Source organism: Syzygium oleosum, unplaced genomic scaffold, assembly GCF_021117445.2.
Source record: "Syzygium oleosum isolate NSW1041296 unplaced genomic scaffold, Sole_v2.1 Sole_v2.03, whole genome shotgun sequence".
NCBI classification, from domain to species: domain Eukaryota; kingdom Viridiplantae; phylum Streptophyta; class Magnoliopsida; order Myrtales; family Myrtaceae; genus Syzygium; species Syzygium oleosum.
In genome coordinates, this window is record NW_026607487.1 from 18564030 (window position 1) to 18581873 (window position 17844).

The 17844-nt window shown below is 42.0% G+C and overlaps 4 protein-coding genes and 3 non-coding genes across 8 annotated transcripts; all 7 read right to left on the minus strand.

Annotated features, from left to right (window-relative positions):
* Positions 1-101: 101 nt before the first annotated feature.
* On the minus strand, positions 102-3923 carry LOC115671809 (mitochondrial dicarboxylate/tricarboxylate transporter DTC-like). 2 transcript variants are annotated; one of them, XM_056310008.1, is made up of 5 exons: positions 3552-3923; positions 2030-2088; positions 837-1195; positions 407-621; positions 102-299 (listed from the first exon to the last, which is right to left on the minus strand). In XM_056310008.1, the coding sequence occupies exons 1-5, from the start codon at positions 3714-3716 to the stop codon at positions 171-173; spliced, it is 927 nt and encodes a 308-aa protein (XP_056165983.1). In that variant the 5' UTR covers positions 3717-3923; the 3' UTR covers positions 102-170. The 2 variants fall into 2 exon arrangements, with proteins under 2 accessions (XP_056165983.1, XP_056165984.1); XM_056310009.1 differs by having other exon boundaries at positions 102-313.
* Positions 3924-4364: 441 nt separating this feature from the next.
* LOC115671806 (F-box/kelch-repeat protein At1g67480-like) lies at positions 4365-9577 on the minus strand. The gene is made up of 2 exons (XM_056310170.1): positions 6014-9577; positions 4365-5094 (listed from the first exon to the last, which is right to left on the minus strand). Exons 1-2 carry the CDS (start codon positions 6496-6498, stop codon positions 4467-4469), a joined length of 1113 nt encoding a protein of 370 aa, XP_056166145.1. The 5' UTR covers positions 6499-9577; the 3' UTR covers positions 4365-4466.
* Positions 9578-9724: 147 nt separating this feature from the next.
* LOC115671703 (signal peptidase complex subunit 1-like) lies at positions 9725-10670 on the minus strand. Its single transcript, XM_030593323.2, has 2 exons — positions 10541-10670; positions 9725-10152 (listed from the first exon to the last, which is right to left on the minus strand). Exon 2 carries the CDS (start codon positions 10148-10150, stop codon positions 9866-9868), a length of 285 nt encoding a protein of 94 aa, XP_030449183.1. The 5' UTR covers positions 10151-10152; positions 10541-10670; the 3' UTR covers positions 9725-9865.
* Positions 10671-12905: 2235 nt separating this feature from the next.
* On the minus strand, positions 12906-15948 carry LOC115672055 (60S ribosomal protein L17-2). Its single transcript, XM_030593812.2, has 7 exons — positions 15853-15948; positions 15709-15745; positions 15505-15545; positions 13692-13922; positions 13503-13605; positions 13338-13405; positions 12906-13228 (listed from the first exon to the last, which is right to left on the minus strand). The coding sequence occupies exons 1-7, from the start codon at positions 15853-15855 to the stop codon at positions 13166-13168; spliced, it is 546 nt and encodes a 181-aa protein (XP_030449672.1). The 5' UTR covers positions 15856-15948; the 3' UTR covers positions 12906-13165.
* LOC115672147 (small nucleolar RNA snoR74) lies at positions 14066-14194 on the minus strand. The gene has a single exon (XR_004004696.2). It is a non-coding gene; the product is annotated as a small nucleolar RNA snoR74 (small nucleolar RNA).
* Positions 14575-14701, minus strand: LOC115672144 (small nucleolar RNA snoR74). Its single transcript, XR_004004694.1, has one exon. It is a non-coding gene; the product is annotated as a small nucleolar RNA snoR74 (small nucleolar RNA).
* LOC115672146 (small nucleolar RNA snoR74) lies at positions 15014-15140 on the minus strand. The gene has a single exon (XR_004004695.1). It is a non-coding gene; the product is annotated as a small nucleolar RNA snoR74 (small nucleolar RNA).
* Positions 15949-17844: the final 1896 nt, after the last annotated feature.

Genomic DNA, 17844 nt, shown 5'->3' on the forward strand with positions numbered 1-17844 from the left:
GTTATCTGTCAAATGTTATATGTCGCATGTGGGCGACTAACTCGAACGATAAAGGAGCTACATCAAGCTCGATCTCACCTAGCTTACTGCAGCACGACGGGGGTCGAAAAGGCCCTGCCTTGGAAATAAAGAAATCTGGCAACAATTGTCGTAGTTCCATTTTGTATCAGTTAAACAGAACAGCCGGTCAAGGATAGGTATGCAGGTGAAGAAGCCGAAGTTGGGCGCGGGAGTTGCCAGAATTGCCACCCAATGAGCTCCTCCATTTCCTGGAGCGAGTCTCGCATTACCAACATGGTCTGCACCAGCGTTTCTGCAGAAGTTAGTAAATCGAAAGCGGAAATAATCTCGAGAAAAAGAACAATGAAAGAACTGATGGAACCATGATCGATGGAACTAATCGTACCATAAGGAAAGGTGACCAAGTGAATAGATAACCAGAGAGACCGGTGAAGAATTTGAAACGTCCTCCGAACTTCAGCATGTTGCAGGCACAATCGATGGAGCTAATGGGAGGAGGCCTCTGACCTGCCTGGGATTTGATGAATTGCGTGAAGGCATAAAAATTTCTATAAAAAGTCCAGCAGATTGGCGTAGCGAGCCCAGAAACCACAGTCGCCCCTAAAAGTCATGCCGGTTAAACAGCAAGATACATAAATCAAGCATCTCCTGAATTTATATGAAAGCAAAATCACATGCGAAGCCAGAAAATTTGACCATAAGTGCGAATAGATCAACTTGAAAAATTTGACTAGTGCTAACACTGTCATTCAGCAGAAAACTGAGGAGACTCTGAAGATGAAAATGACTGAACAAGAGATCCAAAATAGACTTACCTAAGCGTGCACATGATTCGTCAACATGAACAGAATCCTTAAGATAACAGAATGATTGATTATAAGACAGGAGGAAGGTCGTGCAATGTAATGTGCCCACCGTCACTCGAGATTGACCCTTCCACAGCGCTGAGATTCCCTTTTTTGCAACAATGCTAGAGACCGCATGACCAGCGCTTCTATAATTCACACGTTGTGCAGCCGGCAAAGCAGCATCAGCCACAATAAGCTTTTCTATCTCAAATCTCGGAACGAAGACGAATGATGCCGATGTTGCCGCAAGAATCCCACATGTTACTTCTTGATAGAAAGGCAAAGGCATGCCTCCATTGGCAGATATGGCTTTTCTTCTGAGAGTCCTGTTTAAACAATACGCAAAAATGCAAGGTGAGATCGGCGGTAGTAAGGTCATGTGAATAAGGATCTTTCTCTAATACAGAACGAGCATTCTTTATTACTCCAGATTCGCAGTAGCATTTTCCTAGATAAACAAGTCAGTAGAAAATCCACTTGAATGTGATAGTTACATGAACGAGAATTCCGTAAATGTACAGCTTTATGTCGATGCAGCATGTGATATGAAACATTATTAGTACTCGCTAAACCAATCTAGTATTCAGCAACAAATGAATTGTTTAAATTATCTTTCTGGAGATATCGTGTATTTCTCATTCTCTTGGTGGTACTAATGCAAGCAGTACACAACTAAAAGCCCAGAGACGATCAATCTCACTTCAGAAACCTACAGACGCTGTACATTTGTGAACCGAGACTCGAGTCACGGGAGGAAGAAAATGACTAGCAGTGCACATGAGAGTTAAGACTATCTTTCTCCGAGTGATCGTGTTTCAAGCAGTACCGACAGCATATGACAATCAGCAGTACTAAGAAATTCGTCTCTTGATTCATGACAGCGATTTGAAATTCAATGTTTGCCCCCTTGTTTAAATCAATGAATCAGTCAATTGATTCTGTTTTTTGCCGTTTATATTTCACTTCAGCTACAGGGAAACGGTCCATTTACTGAGGGAAAATACTCAACTTTCCTTAACAATAACAAGCAAAATCAAACTCTTTTTCTTTTAGAGAGAAACGTAAAGAGAAGAATATGCTTCCTGAAGTAACTCAATGGTATTCGAAGGGACAGTCTTCGCAAGCGTGTGCTTCCCAAAAATAGGTGTCATGGCACTTACTCATATGAACCAAACATCACAGCATAAGGTAGAGAAGCCAGGACCTTCCCGCCGGGTACCTGCACTCTTGGAATTCAAAATTTAGGCAGGGAATGGTGAATAAAAAAATAGGCAGATTTGATGTATACTATTATCTTTCTCACACAAACCAACGTTATTAATAGGCATCATATACGAAAACCTTACACTAGATTCCTCTGAGCATTAAAAGAAAGCATACTGCCTAGAAACAGAGAAAAGGAAAATGCACAAGGATAATCAATCAGTATCGGGTGGTAGCCGAGCAAGCGCTTATCGTCGGTTTCATGTTTAACTGCTTACTTTCGTCAGAAAATGCAATAGCAACAGGCATTATGATGTTTGTGCAGTATTAATAGAATGTAGACAAAGAAGAGAGTTTGGATGGCAAACAAGTTGAGGGACAAAGAGTATACATATAAAGGGAAAAGGAAAGCACATAGACCCGACATCTTCAAATTATGTAGATTCGCTCCCCTGCCTTAAAAGGAAAGAAAACAGCAAATTTGATTAAAACATGGCAGATCAAACTGTGATATCAGTACCGCCACACACCGTGAATGCAGGTGTGACAAGTTTGTTGGAAATGATAGAACCAAAAGCTAAGTTAAGAGCCGTTCGAGAGAGTACCATATACAAGACAACATTCTTTCCAAAAGCTCGAGTTTGTACTACATTCTGTGAAATGGTGGATGACTATAGTTCTATCCATTTCTCTTTGACCCGATCATGAAGTCCTGGCAAACAAACACCGACCATCGGACCTCCCTTTACTTTTTCATGACGACACCAGTGTGTTCATATGTATTCCAAAATATGTGTTCGTTGCTATCATCAGCTTTCCCAAGACTTTTATCTTCAACCAAGGCCTCGCCCTCTTTTCCTCCAAGAGCAGTAATTGACCACTAAATTTCCTGTGCGATCCTATTATCTAGACTCAGAACGACTCGTGATTTACCACTAAATTTCCTATGAGATCTTAGTATCTAGGCTCAACAAAATCCAAAGCCGCTCGGAATGACTCATGCCCTGACACTTTAATCTCTTGGCATTTGGTTAATGACTTTGTCCACTCATCCTAAATGTAATAAATCTTTCGAGTGTTTTAATATGCTCATTTTGATGGGCAACGCAGACGGGTCTGGCATCATTTCCGCAAGTTCATTCATACTGATATCCAGATGTTGCTTTCGCACCAGAACAGCAGCAACGTTTCAAGTTACACAGCATCTACCTCCAGTTTAGTGAACAACCAGAAGCTCAAAGCTCGATGTCTGTGTCATTTTTTGTCCGAGGGACAGATGAGAGAGCGTTTGCACAAAACATCAGTTTTGCAGAAAGCAGATGGCAAAATGCGGCTTCAAAAGCATGCATGTATTTCGCTTCACTAGCGAAATAGACAAGTGTTGCACCATTTTCAAGTGAAACAAGACAGGATCAAGATAGTATTGTTTCCAAAAGTAAAAACAAGGCAAGAACGAAAAACAAAAAAGAAATGGCCGACCTTGTCGAGGTTGATCTTTTGTGGATGGTGATAACAAGGCCTCTCGTAGAGGAGGACCTGGAGCACTCGAGCTGTTCCTCCGTTAGCAAATGGCTTGACCGCGTGCCACCACGAAGAGGTACCACTACGTCCATTGCTAACAGAGTGAGAGTGAGAGTCCTCCATTGCGGAAACCCTTTGGCCACTCTTCCTCTCTCTCTCTCTCTCTCTCTCTCTCTCACTACTGTCAAGTGTTGCCGTGTTACTCTCTCTCTCCGTGAAACGGGTCTTGCTTTAAATTTGATTCTGGTTCTTCTCCTGCTCTCTCTCTCTCTCTCTCTCTCTCTCTCTCTCTCTCTCTCGTGCCATCGCCATTGCTTCTCCTCCCTCCGAAAAGGGTGGTGAAAACTGCGACTTTCTCGACTACTGTTCACGTCGTACAAGTTTTGTGAATAGAGAGACCACGCGCAACTGTATCGTATCACGCATAACGTAGCGACAAAGAGATTTTCCTTCTACCAAATCCTTCCGTGAAATAAGACATTTTACTTTCGGCAGCAAATCACAGGTCCATTTGTAGTTAAATCGAATTCATATGAACTAAAAATAAACATATTTCTTTTAAATCTCTATTTTCCAAAAAGAAGAAATATTTTTCTTTTTCTTGATTTCTTGAGTGGAGATGGACAATAAGTGCATCCCCTCTAGGCTCTAGGGCTCTAATGAGTTAAGGCGAACTGTCAAAAACATTACCATTTCTTGATGGTGATGAAGTGCTAATGCGAACAGATAATATTTTGAATCATAAGTTGTTAAAGGGGTTCTTCCGAGAAATCTTGAAAACGTCAGCTTAGAAAAGTCACCGTGAAAATTACACGACTAATCCAACAGTAACTGCTATTTACAGGAGAGGATACGGATATTGGCATGCCCTTTTTATGCCTTGATTGTTACACTGTACAAGCATGAACCGGATGGATTGATCTTAGAAACTTGCCATTCCGAACCAGGCGTCGCATTCGGGTCATAGGACAAAGTGTGATAACCGGCGACTTCCTTAGCTGAGAACAGCAACAGCTTCCCGTTTAAAGTCCCGAGCCGAAACGCGGCTTCCGAGCTCCAACGAGGTGGGAGCGACACCGTGTTCCATGAGTTCCCTTCTGGGTCGAAAACAGACAGCTTCTTCTGGCTTTTCCACTCCATGCAGAAGAGCCTCGTCCCGAGCACGGTGTGGGCGGTTACCATGACGCACCCGTTCTTCAGCTCGCACCACGCGCGCTTCTCGGGGTCGTAGACGCAGACCGATCTCGCGCTTCCGATAGTGAAACTCGACCGCCCTCCCATCACGTAGAGCTTGCCTTCGAAGCCGCAGGCAAAGCATCCCCACCTCGGGAGCCTAAGGCTCTCCATTAGAGTCCACTTGCCCGTGTCGGGGTCGTACGCCTCAGCGCTACCGATGATGTTGCCTTCGGCACCGTATCCTCCGACGGCATAGACCATTCCATTAACTTCGGCGCAGGCGAAGTTGCAACGAGCCTCGTTCATATTCCTCAATTTGCTCCAACTGCATACACGAGTGAGACTCATTTCTGTTTTGCAAACCGAGCTAAATAGATCATTACAGGAGATTCTGCGTGGATCTGTTCAGTCGGAAAGTTTCTACCTCTCGTACTTTTACTACTTCTCCAATTAAGTCACGATACCTACAATTCTACTGTACATGCCATTTTCCGGCACACGATCCTGTCAAATCCAGCTTAATATGACCGTAGAGGACACCGGAGCATGACGTGAATTAAATTGCCTGCGTGACACTTTCCAAGAATATCGAATTGATGGGAGGATATTCAACTTATGGGAGCATAAACAAATTGACAAAAGGTGGATCCATTCAGTGTCTTTGACCCAAAAAAAAATCCATTCACTGTACACGACCCACGATGGTATCCATTTAGCAAATATTTTCATCCACGTCACGCTCCGGTGTCCTCCGGTGGCCATCTTAGCTCGATTAACCGGATTTTGTATCGTAAAGACTTTATAAGACGTTTCGTTTAAGTAGACATGATTAGAAAATTAGTGAAAGTATATGCACACAAAATAAATTTTTTTTATCTTTTCCGATTTGAATTGATTTAGGCATGCCTCAAAAAATAACAACTATGCAACCCTCGAGAGATTTTTTCAAGGGCAATGATTGAAATTTCAATGAGGGAGTCGACTGAGTGCTATAGCTATTTGGCTATTTCTCATGCAGAGAGCTAAACTTGTCTGAAACAGAGAACGCACTCTGCAGATATATGACAGCTTTATGAGGACTTGAAGCGAGAATCCATGATTGACAATCAAATTAGATGAACAGTTTACACTAGAGAATTTGATCATCAGAATCTAAAATGATCTCTTCTTATCTTTTGGAAGGCCTCGTGCAATGAACAACTTCATCAGAAATTTGGAGAAATTCATCAAGCGTAATAGTGTACCTGTTCAAACGAGAGTCATATTGGTAGACTTCCGCAGAGACAGTGCCGGATCCACCCGTCACTGAATAGCCGCCAACAATTAAAAGCTTTCCATCGACAACAGCCACCCCAAAACCGGACTTCAACGGACCGGGCATCGAGGGAAGGCGCCGCTGCTTGTTTCCGAAGCTATCGATGGCCTCCCAATGGCTTTCCTTCTTTCTGCCATCCGTGGTTAGGATAAAAATCCATTCTTCGAGGGCACCTCCTAATTTTCGCGCGAGTTGAAATTCCTTGCTTCCGAGAAATGACCTCCACTTTTTGCAAACCAAGCCCATAGATGGGAACTCGCGACGAGGAACGAGTGCAAGACACGTTTTCGCCACATCATCAGGCAAACCGGGTATTATCGGGCTGCCGAATTTACCGAGAATCTCAGAAGATGAGTTAGGACCTGTTCTTGAAACGGCCATCTTGCTTGGCTGGACCAAAGTGGAGGAACACATCGCTGAATCTAGTAAATCTCGTCCTTTTCGCGCACGAAGCCTATGATTTACTTAACAAAAATAGATGCCGATAACTCTAGCGCCTGCGAAACCCTGCCACTTTAGTTTTTCGAATACTTGTCTGAACTTCCAAAGGCAGTTTCTTAAGTTGGTGGAAAACACCTGGATGAGAAAATGAAATATGCAACGGACAGTCGCACATCATAAGGTCATGACAATGTACATCGTATTGTCGAACAACATAATTCGCAGACAGAACTTTGACCTTGTCTATGGAAGTCGTGATAAGCCAAACCTTATCTGAACTTGTCAAACCAACTCCAACCCATTCTTTATACTAACCAAACCAGGGGAACAAGTATTTTATTCTAACTAGGATACAAATACTTGGCATAAAATAACTAATTCAAGAGCCCTTTCCTAATCGTCCCTGACAAAGCACACTTAGATCTCATCCATTTAGCTCGACTCCTAGAACAGGACACAAACAGAAAGAGAGAGAGAGAGAGAGAACCCATGAAGCTGCATAGATGACAGATGCCAAAAACACTATCCACCAAAGACACTCAGAATCAAGGAAAAGATGTCCACAACAAGCATGGATATAGCAGCTTTTCTTCAGGAAGAGCAGAGAGAGATGGAGAAGTGTGAATGAAATGAAGAAGCCACCTGAAACTTGCCAGCTTGGTGTATATAAAATAGATAAAGAAAGGTGATGACGATGACAGTGGTTACACTTGGTGTTCCGAGAGCTTGAAATATTTGAAAGCAATGAGGATTTATATAGAGAAGGGAAAGAAAGGTCCGGAGAAGATAAAGGTGACAGTGAAGCACCACGTCAGGGAGAAGAAAGTCTCTGCTCCTTCTAAACTTCGTTGGAAAGAGATGGTGCTCCTTGCCCGAAGGAACGGGCTAGTGCTGTATTATTTATCTTTCTTCGGAGACGACTTCCTGAGAAAAAAAAAGTTTATATATGTATACTTTTCAGCAAAATTTTGGAAAAAGAAAGATCTTTTGGAGTAACCTAGTCTCGAGTGCTTATCAGCAAAATTTGCTTATCAACTTGGGAAGAAGTCCCAGAACGCGTCATGGAAATCATAAAAATCGGCGAGTTCAAGTTCGTTGCACCGTAATATTATCATTATCGTAATCAGCATCATACCCTTTGCCATCGTCATCGTCTCATATCAACGGGAAATCCATGTGTGCCGGCAACTTTAAGTTGGTGCATCGATTCGGATGTCATCGGCTTTTACCGATCCGACGTGAGAACAAATCGGTGCACGTCATGCGTGTATCACAATTCATGCAGACATTGGCTTTTAATTTCTTATTGCTTTTACAAGTCGACGTTCTATCTACGGTACTTTCATCAATAATCATAGTATGTATTAAGGGGATATTGAAGCTCTATGTTTGGTGCAGATGTTATTCATTCTCATCATGTCATCTGACCACTTGTTTCTCCAATCCCGTTCACCCTGCCCAATTCCGTTGACCACAAAGCAAAACTCCATGGTTCTTTAATTCTTTGAGGAGATGCACTTGATCAACGAAACGACCGAATCAAAAAACCTATTGCCAAGTCATTGGGCGGTGCCCTCTGCTATATTGTGGAAAATAAGCAATTAGTTAATTCAGTTGATGAGCACTCCGCTGCGATCCAAATAGAGTTCTAAAATGTATGGAACCGAGGTTCTTACCTCCATACATTTATCTATGTCAGATAATTCTTCATGAGATGATGATGATAAGAGCTATTGGCTGGACAAAAGGGAGAGAAGTAGAGCTTTCTTCAAGCCGACTTTTCAAGAAACGGCTCTGAAAGTTCTTCGAAAATAAACTAATCATTCAACCACAGAAGCCACAGCTTATATCTATGCCGAACTTGATTATATAAATAGCATTTCAGTCACCGCGACCGACCATAAGAATTTCTGATGGCGAATCTATAGGCAGTTGAACATCATAGAGAGATCATCACAAGAGGAAAATACAAGAAGACTGTTCCGCATACCACTTCCAGGATACATAAAGAATTTCAGGATGAATTTATGGTGCTTTTTGATAATTCCAGGATCGCAAAGTATTGGTGAAGCAATATAAGCATCACGCAGTGCCTCAGATGAACCTCAAAACCAATAATGATCGAATTAAGAGCCACACAGTAAGAAAATATGAGACAAAAGATCGATAGGAGATAAAAGGATGTCATCAGCTGGCCACTTCATACCTGTTTAGAGTCTCTTGATAACCGAATTCGGCAACTAAGCATATATTGAAGAACAAAACAAGCAATTATACCACCTAACAACCAGCATTTCTTAGGGCACGTCAACGACAAACCATAGCAAGACATGACATAATGCGTGATGACTTGCAGGCATCTCTAGAATTTAGAAAATATAACACTAGTATCTCCAATACAAGTAACCTCAAGGATCAAAAGAAAAACCCTTTACCTTAAACTGAAGGTAACATCAAAATGAAGGCCACTATTCCCAAAACAGCCATCCTTTGGTTATAGGCTATCGAATTACGATAAACACAGTCATCAGCTTCCACACACTGTATAAGTCCAAATCATGCAATGGCAGATAATAAATCCGATTTTTACCTTTTCCCAATTTCCAACTCCCGATTCAACTAACATGGCCACAATCATTGCTAAGATATTGTGTCCAAGTAGAAGCATCAAGATCCTTCACAACAGCACCATTACTATTGCCTAAAGATATGACAAAACTGGACTACATTTCCACTAAATGGCTGCTTCAAGCAAAGCTGAAGTTAGAATTAAGTTCTATAACTTCTCTGGACAACAACTAAGCCTTAAGCTACTAAGTTAAGTCGGCTACAAGGATCCTTTATGCCATTGCAATCCACCCTACACAGTATATGTCCCTCTTGACAACAAAAATAAAAATTACAACTGGTAAACTGAAGTTAAAAACCCAAAATATCAAGATGTCAGTCCACCCATCGCTATACTCTCCATAGACAGGGTAAAACTGGAATCAATCAAAGATCAAGCATACTAAAACCAATCTGATTATTTAGCATGCTTAGACAGACAATTCTGAACTCCATGGTCATGGCATGAATATTACATATTTACCGCATATAATCAACAGGAAAGCGACTCTTTCGAAACAACCATACGAAGCGAGCATCTTATGAGGCAGCGAAATTGGCAATAGCAGCAGCAGCAAGCGAAAAGAGAACATTGAGTCCAAAAATTTTCTATTCCAGATATTGTCTAAATTCTTGACAATCTCGGCCATCTATCCTCTGAAAATCCATTCATGCAAAGCTCAAAAGAACAATCACAGGGCTGTAGACTTTTGAGGAAACTACTAGAACAAGCCTACTTCTTAGAAGATTTCTTCTTTGAACTCGAGGAGGGCTGTTGGGGCTGCGGTTTGGGATGCTTCTCAGCTTCGGTCGGGTCCAACCACTTGAGCGGATGGCGATTGAAGAAGGGCCAGTTCGGGACGGTGACCAACGTGGTCAGAACGACGCCGCCTGCGTATATCAGGATCATCATCTGGAAAGACCCAATGGTGTAACCGGTCGCGAATGCCACCACAGCAGACGCCACGAGCATTATCTGCATCAGCTGCTCCGCGAGCTTCTGCCCTTGCCAATCCATCTCTAGCATCACGAGAATCGACGCAAATTAGAGCAATCAAGCGACTACCAGACCTAATCACACGGCCAATTACCACAACTCCGACCTAACCATCGCGATCGAGAGCATTTGATCTCGAAAGCTAGGTCCCGCGTTGAGTTCCAAACGATCGATTTCGCCGAAAGAAACAAGCGCCCGATCTATCGCATAATGTCAAATTCCGACACTTTCAAGGAAAAATGATGGCAACAAGAGGCGAATTTCTCGATCTCAATCGGATTCCGATGATCAAAAGGCGGCACCAAAATCAGGAACAAAATCAAACAGAGATTGAGGAACTGGGGAAAAAAAAAAAAACCCTAAAAACGTGGAGTTCCTGAAACAGAAGAAGCACGGAAGGGAGACGCTTACTGGTGCGACGTGAGAGCTGACCAGATCGAAACGGCGCTGAGGACGCTTCTTCTCTTGTCTGAAAATGGAGAGGGCTATAAAGGAAACGGAATCTGTTATAGCGCGATTCACAGAGGAAGTCAATATGTCTACTGAGCGGAAGAAAATGGGCCCAATTCCCTAAAAAAAACTTCAACGTTAGTTTTGTCTCAATTATATCACTTTTTCGTCTCATAAAACCCCAACTTTCACTGTTCTAACTCTACCCTTCATTAACTTTTCGCTCAATTTTTTAATAATATTTTTTTGTTTTTTCAAATTTTTTTATTTTTTCTTTTCTTTTCTTTTTCCTTTCCTTTTCTTTTTTTTTTGTTTCACCTTCAACCTTTGGCCGAGGCCGACCTCGCCAATAGCCGCGATGGGTTTGAACCTCGCCGTTCTTTGGCCAGCCAGGGCCTCGCCCGGTTGCCGCCGGGCCGAACCTCGCCGAGATCCGGGCGAGGCTTCTCACGCCACGCCCTGGCAAGGCTCGGCCTCGCAGAGCGTAAGAAGCGAGGCCAACCTGCGATCAATAGTCACGGGGCCGAGCCTCGCCGTTAATGGTTGGCGAGGCTCGCCCACCGGGCCATTAGTGAGGTCGGCCCGCCGCAACCCGGCGAGGTTGGCCTCGCCACGGCCGCGGCGAGCCTCGCCAACCACGGCGAGGACATCCCAGCGAGGGCTCGGCCGCCGTGGCCCAGCGAGTTCGGCCTTGCCCGGAAGCAGCTGGCGAGGTCGGGCGGTGCCGAACCTCCGCAGATTGAGCCGGGCGAGGCCGACCTCGCCCGGCTGCGGGGCCGAGCCTCGCCAATAATGGCAAAAGAAAAGGAAAGAAAAAATAAAAAAATTCGAAAAAATAAAAAATAATATTAAAAAATTGGACGAAAAGTTAATGAGGTAGATTTGGGACAAAAGTGAAAGTTTGGGGTTTTTTATGCGACAAAAAAAAGTTTGGGATATAATTGGGACAAAGGCTAAAGTTGAGGGTTTTTTAGGGAATTGGGCAGAAGAAAATGATAAAGCCAAAAAAAAAATTAAAATTAAATTAGATAGAGTATCTTGATCACTTATTAATCTTAAAAAAGACTCTCTGATTTACTAAACTATAATGCATGAAAAGAAAAAAAAAATGGAAGACATTAAAAATTGCAATATTTTTCTTATTCGAATTTTTTATTCGGGGCATGTTCAACAAAATCGAAAAAGGGGAAAAAAATGGTTAATTCATTATATTTATAATTAGTTACAATCCAAACTTAGGAAAAAAATTTATCAGTTTTCGCCAAGTAACATTTAACTTCACAAATGTGACTATGATGTAGAATCATTAATTTGGCACGTGACAGACATTGTTTGACCAATAACCAGCTGATTGCACCGGATACATATATAAAAAGAATAATCAAAGCTCAATATTCTAGATGCACTTTTTTAAATATGATTGTGTAAGGATTACTTGAACCAAAGGTGGCGTAAAATTTTTAAATGAATATTATCGTATACAATCAATGAAAGATAAAAAATGAGTTGTGACTTCATAGTAAATCAAAACAAGACTTAAAAATATAAGGGAAAATGACACAAACAGTCCCTGAACTTTGGCCCAATGTGCAATGTGGTCCTTGAACTTTTAATTTGTTCAATATAATCCCTAAACTTTAACCCAAAGTGCAATGTAATCCTTGAACTTTTGGTACATATTTAATTTAGTCCATAAACTATATGAAAATGATCAATGTAGTCCTTTCATTAATTCAAGTTCAGGGATTATATTGAATATTTTCATATAGTTCGAGGACTATATTGAACATGTATCAAAAGTCGAAGAACAACATTGAACAAATTAAAAGTTCATGGACCACATTGCACATTAGGCTAAAGTTTAGGGACTATATTAAACAAATTAAAAGTTCAGGGATCACATTGCACATTGAGTCAAAATTCAGAAACTATTTATATTATCATCCCAAAAAATAATGATAAATAAAACACAGTATATTAATTAAATTTACTTTTCTAAATGACACACCTGGACCCGAGTAAATCTTTAAAAAGACGCATTTTAGTTTTATGGCACGTTAAAATAAAGAACGAAAAAAATAATTAAGAAATGTTAGGGACCCCACATGGATGAAATTTGCCCTACAGCTACCTGTAAAGAAGACCGAATCAGAACACAACATTGTTTTGAATCGTGGTTTATGTCAAGGTAAAAGCTATGAATGGTCAATGAGATAACGTTTTCCATTGTCGTCATCAATCTAATGGGTATTCCGTGGATCCTACTCAGAGTGACTAATCAAAGAAGCATAAGGAGCATAGTTCCAGTTCGAATTATACTTAAAAATATTGAAAAAAAATTTCCATTACAACTTAGAATACGTTGCTTAAGTCGAGTGCTAAGAGAAAGACGGAGGTAATTAAAATTTAATACGCTATCCTCAATATTGCAAATAAAGTCGGGCATGACAGCTGACGGAAAAATCACATTGTTCCAAAAATCAAGAGTACATCCTATGGGGAAAACCGAAACAACTCTCTCCAAAAAGAAGGCATCAGAGAACGGGCGCCTCCGTTGGGTGCGTCCTGGTTCATTTGGTGTTAACTTCATGCAGAACTCCTCACAGCCTGTGACCTCTTGGACTTGCTAGTGGCCAATTGAGTCTCCGGCTGCAATAACAAATGACTCCACACATCAGCTAAACAGAAGATAGCTTGGGTAATTAAAAAGATCATCACAATATTCAACTACTTTGTATGGTACATGAAAGAGACCCACCTCCTTCTTCACGGGTTCTTCCTTCTCGGACAAAATCAACTCGATATGGCAGGGAGATGACATATAAGCTGTTTCGGAGAAGAAAGAAAGAAAGCACTTAATTTTCATTGCTCAAAGAAAAAGGATAAACAACTTTGAAGAACTGAGAAGCAGCAGTGAACTTACGATTGATTCTTCCGTGAGCACGGTAGGTACGACGCCTTTGCTTCTGAGCCTGGTTTACCTGAACGTGAGATATGAAGAGTGCGTCCACATCCAACCCCTTGACCTGATGACCAATTGCATGTATGTTAGTAATGAATAGCGGGAGGTACCACTATCACCAGAATGTTGCAATAGAGAGATTATAAGTACCTCAGCATTACTCTCAGCATTCTTCAACAAATCCAGTATAAATCGAGCTGACTTTACGGGCCAGCGTCCTTGTCCATTTGAATGCCTGTTCTTGGCCTGAGCAGTTCGACCGATACCACCACAGAACCGCCTGAAGGGTATGGCTTGCTTGTGTGCCAGAACATCTTCCAAGTACCTCTTGGCCTTAACCAAAGACAACTTCCTTATGGCAAATGCGGTTTCTCTGGTATTCTGCAATAGAGATGAGAACAATGATAAATACAGAGACCTTCTAAGTCATCACTTCACTAAGAAGCAGAAAGATTACAATAAGCTTGGCCGAAGAAGATTGAGTTACAGACAAGAGGCAAGAGAAATTTAAGGCTATGAGTACTAATTGTCCCATCATTTACTGAACCATCAGTCATTACATTATACAGAGGTTCACCCAATAATGATGAAATTGATTTTCCTGAAGTTTACGAGAGCTCCATCCACAAGAGGCAATGAGGCCCTGCTTTTTTCTTCAGGGTTCTTGGTAATTAGGGAAATGGAACGAATCGATACCATGAACCTATGTTGTTGCAACAACACTATTGTCATCTTGAGATAAACCATATTTCACCAGTTTCAGAATTTGTCCTGACAATTCACATTGAACACTTAGATCAGATAAATATAGATCTTCAGCTTAAATGAAATTGGGGGACCTTATGTACATGTCTTAAATCCAAACAGACAATGTGAAATAGCAGTTCAACGATGGAGGCATCAAGATACACAATATTTTCGAAAAAAATATCCAAGAAGCTCATGGACTGTAAATATAAAAACGGAACCCATCCAGATTCCCTAAACCAAAGTCACTTTGAAAGGTTCGTATCTGAAGAGTTCAAAGGGGTTATGATGTGACACCATTTTTTGAACCTTCAGCCACAATAGATAACAGAGGTTCACCCAATAACAGTGCATCGATTTCCCTGAAGTCTACGAGAGATCCATTCACACAGGCAACGGATCCCTGCTTTTTTCATCAGGTGGGTTGTCATCAAATCATAACGGCAGCTTAACAAAGTTCTTTTGATCAGATACACCTCGCGGCAGGTAATAGCATCAATTTTAGAAATCATTTTTACCAATGATAGCTCATATTTACACTCAAATTGACCAGCTAGATCCAAATATAGAGCAGTAACTGCACAATGTAACTCTTTCATGGTTCCCAGTCTTCGTGTCAATCTCACTCTAGAAACTAGAGAATAAGCATACAGTAAACAAGACAATCACCACGAATAAGGGCAAAGGAATAGTTTATATTTTTTTTTACTATTTACTGGAAATACTGATGTGACACCATTTTTTGAACCTTCAGCCACAATAGATAACAGAGGTTCACCCAATAACAGTGCATCGATTTCCCTGAAGTCTACGAGAGATCCATTCACACAGGCAACAGATCCCTGCTTTTTTCATCAGGTGGGTTCTCATCAAATCATAACATCAGCTTAACAAAGTTAATATGATCAGATACACAACGCGGCAGGTAATAGCATCAATCATAGAATTCATTTCTTGCAACGATAGTCATATCTACACTCAAATTGACCACCTAGATCCAAATATAGAGCAGTCACTGCACAATGCAACTCTTTCATGGTTCACAGCCTTCGTGTCAATCTCACTCAAGAAACTAGAGAATAAGCATACAGTAAACAAGACGATCACCACGAATACGGGCAAAGGAGTATGTATCTTTTGAACAGAACGTTCAAATTTTTTTAAACTATTTACTGGAAATACCGATGAAATAGCAATAACATGAGAACCTTCGTACCTTGAAATGGACGCGCAGGTCGGAGCCCCTCGCCTTGCAGGCTGAAAAATGAAACAAAACCAATGGATCTCGAACATCAATTCTAGGAACGAACAAAACATCCCACCAATACTTGCAACAAAACTAGATAACCAAACGAACCAAAACAGAGAATATAAGTACGGAGAAATGGCAAAATCGCACAAGTGAGGAATCGTCACGTACACTTGGTGGGATTGTCGGGCTCTCTCGAGTACTTCACCTGAAGAGATCAACGAGCAATCAAAACGCGGTGAGATCAATGCAGCTAAGGCACGAGAACACATAGACAGAGGGAGAGAGAAACCAGAGAAGGAGGAGATGGAGTACCATGGCGGCTTCTGTTGACGCTAGGGTTTGTACTCGCTTGGAATGGGCAAGAGGAAGGAGAAAGAGCGACGGCGCTCTTTATACAAAAACGACGGCGGCAAAATATGAAACCCTAATCACCAGGGACGACTAGAGAGGGGGTGAAGCGACCGGGGCCATTGATCTGGGCCTGTGATGGGCTCTTCGAGGCCCAATCATAGTACAGTTGATTTTTTATTTTTTTTGCTTTTGTGGGTGGCGGGGGTCGAAGAACTTCTCATTTCATTAACTAAAATCCAGGTCGTAAACATCTGTATATAAAGTATCCAACATGGGCTGCGTCCATCAAACAGTTGGCTTCTCGGGAGCAGTGTGGCTAGGAGTGATTGGTTCTTGGGCGGTCTGATTCCCACCCAAGAACTGGACCACTCCATCCTAGAACCAGACTGGACCGATCAGTCCTGTTCCTACGTTCGGCCTATATGCTCACAGTATTACTCAGGCCTTTTTTACGAATAGATCGTGATCAATTCAAACGTAGTACGAGGAGTCCACATTTATGCTCCAATTTCGATCCAAATAAATCTCAGTGATACCAACATGTATATAAACTACGAATAGATCCATAATCACTGCTCAACTCTCATTTAAATATTAGTCTCGAACATCATGTTTTAATCTACCGAAAGGGCAAGAAGGTCCGTACCTTCGATACGCAGTCTTTGGCCACGGACGAGGATCGGATCGAACAGGAGATCTTGACCTTCGAAGCTTTTTATTTGTAGTGGTCGATGCCGACGGAGAGGCTTCAAACGAGAGCTTTGAGCTTCTCGAACGCATGGCGAAACAGGGCTAAATAAAAAGACTCTTCAGGTGAGAGTCGCCCAAAGAGGGAGGCAAGAGTCGAGGGAGAGGGAGGCGATGGAGGGTGAGTCGAGCAAGAGAGTGAGTGACTGAGACTAGGGCTCATGTTGTGAAAGAGGGAGCGACGGAGCATGACCCGTACTTGCGAGAGAGTAGAAATGTGATGATTGGTTAGCCCGAAAGTTTTTGTTCAACACATGAGGGCTTTTAGTTTTTAAATATTTGTAATAAATTAAAAAAAATATATCGGTCCGGTCCTGATGCTTCGGGTGGACAGTTCTACACATGAAACTAGGAACTAGACTGAAATCACCAATTCCATTTTTTTTTAACCGGGAACCGAACCGATGCTCTAGGGAATTGCCCAGAATTAGCCTTTTCTAGCGGTTCCCTGTCCGAGCAGTTCCTTTTTACTCACTGCTAAGTGTGGCTACATAAATAATTGTGTTGAGTATGGCTTGAATTCTCTATAGGCTTGGGCTAAAGCTTGAAAGCAATAAATATTATTTTTCTCAAATTATTTAGTTAAGAAGTTAAGACGGAAAAAGTCTTAGGCTCCGTTCATTTTACGGAAAATGTTACGTTTCTGGAAAATGTTTTCCAATAAGTCATTTTCTTGGAAAATAACACAATTTTCCGATTTTAGGCTGAAATCTGAAAGAGTTTCGGAAAATATTTTCTGCTATTTGGTATGGAAAAAATTTACTTCCTTGCACTACTTTTAATATTTTTATTTTTTTAAAAAAATAGTTTTCTTTTTTTTTCCTTCTTCTTCTTCCTCAGCCGGTCGCCGGCCACGTCGGCGACTGGCCAGGTCAAGCCTCGCTGGCCGGCGAGCTCGAACCTCGCCGGCTTGTGGCGAGGCTCTAGCGAGGCCCGAGCTCGCCTGACCGGCCATGGGCGAGCTCATTCACGCCGGATCAGGCGAACTCGCCCAACCGGCCTTGGGCGAGCTCGGCCGCGCCAGATCAAGAGAGCTGGAGCCTTGCCACAAGCTGGCGAGGCTCGAGCTCACTGGATGGAGCCTCATCAGCCTGTGGCGAGGCTCAACATGGCTAGTCACTAGCCGCCGCCATGGCCAGCAACTGGCTAAGGAAGAAGAAGAAGAAGGAAAAAAAAGAAAAAAATGAATGGTGAAAGAAGGAGGGG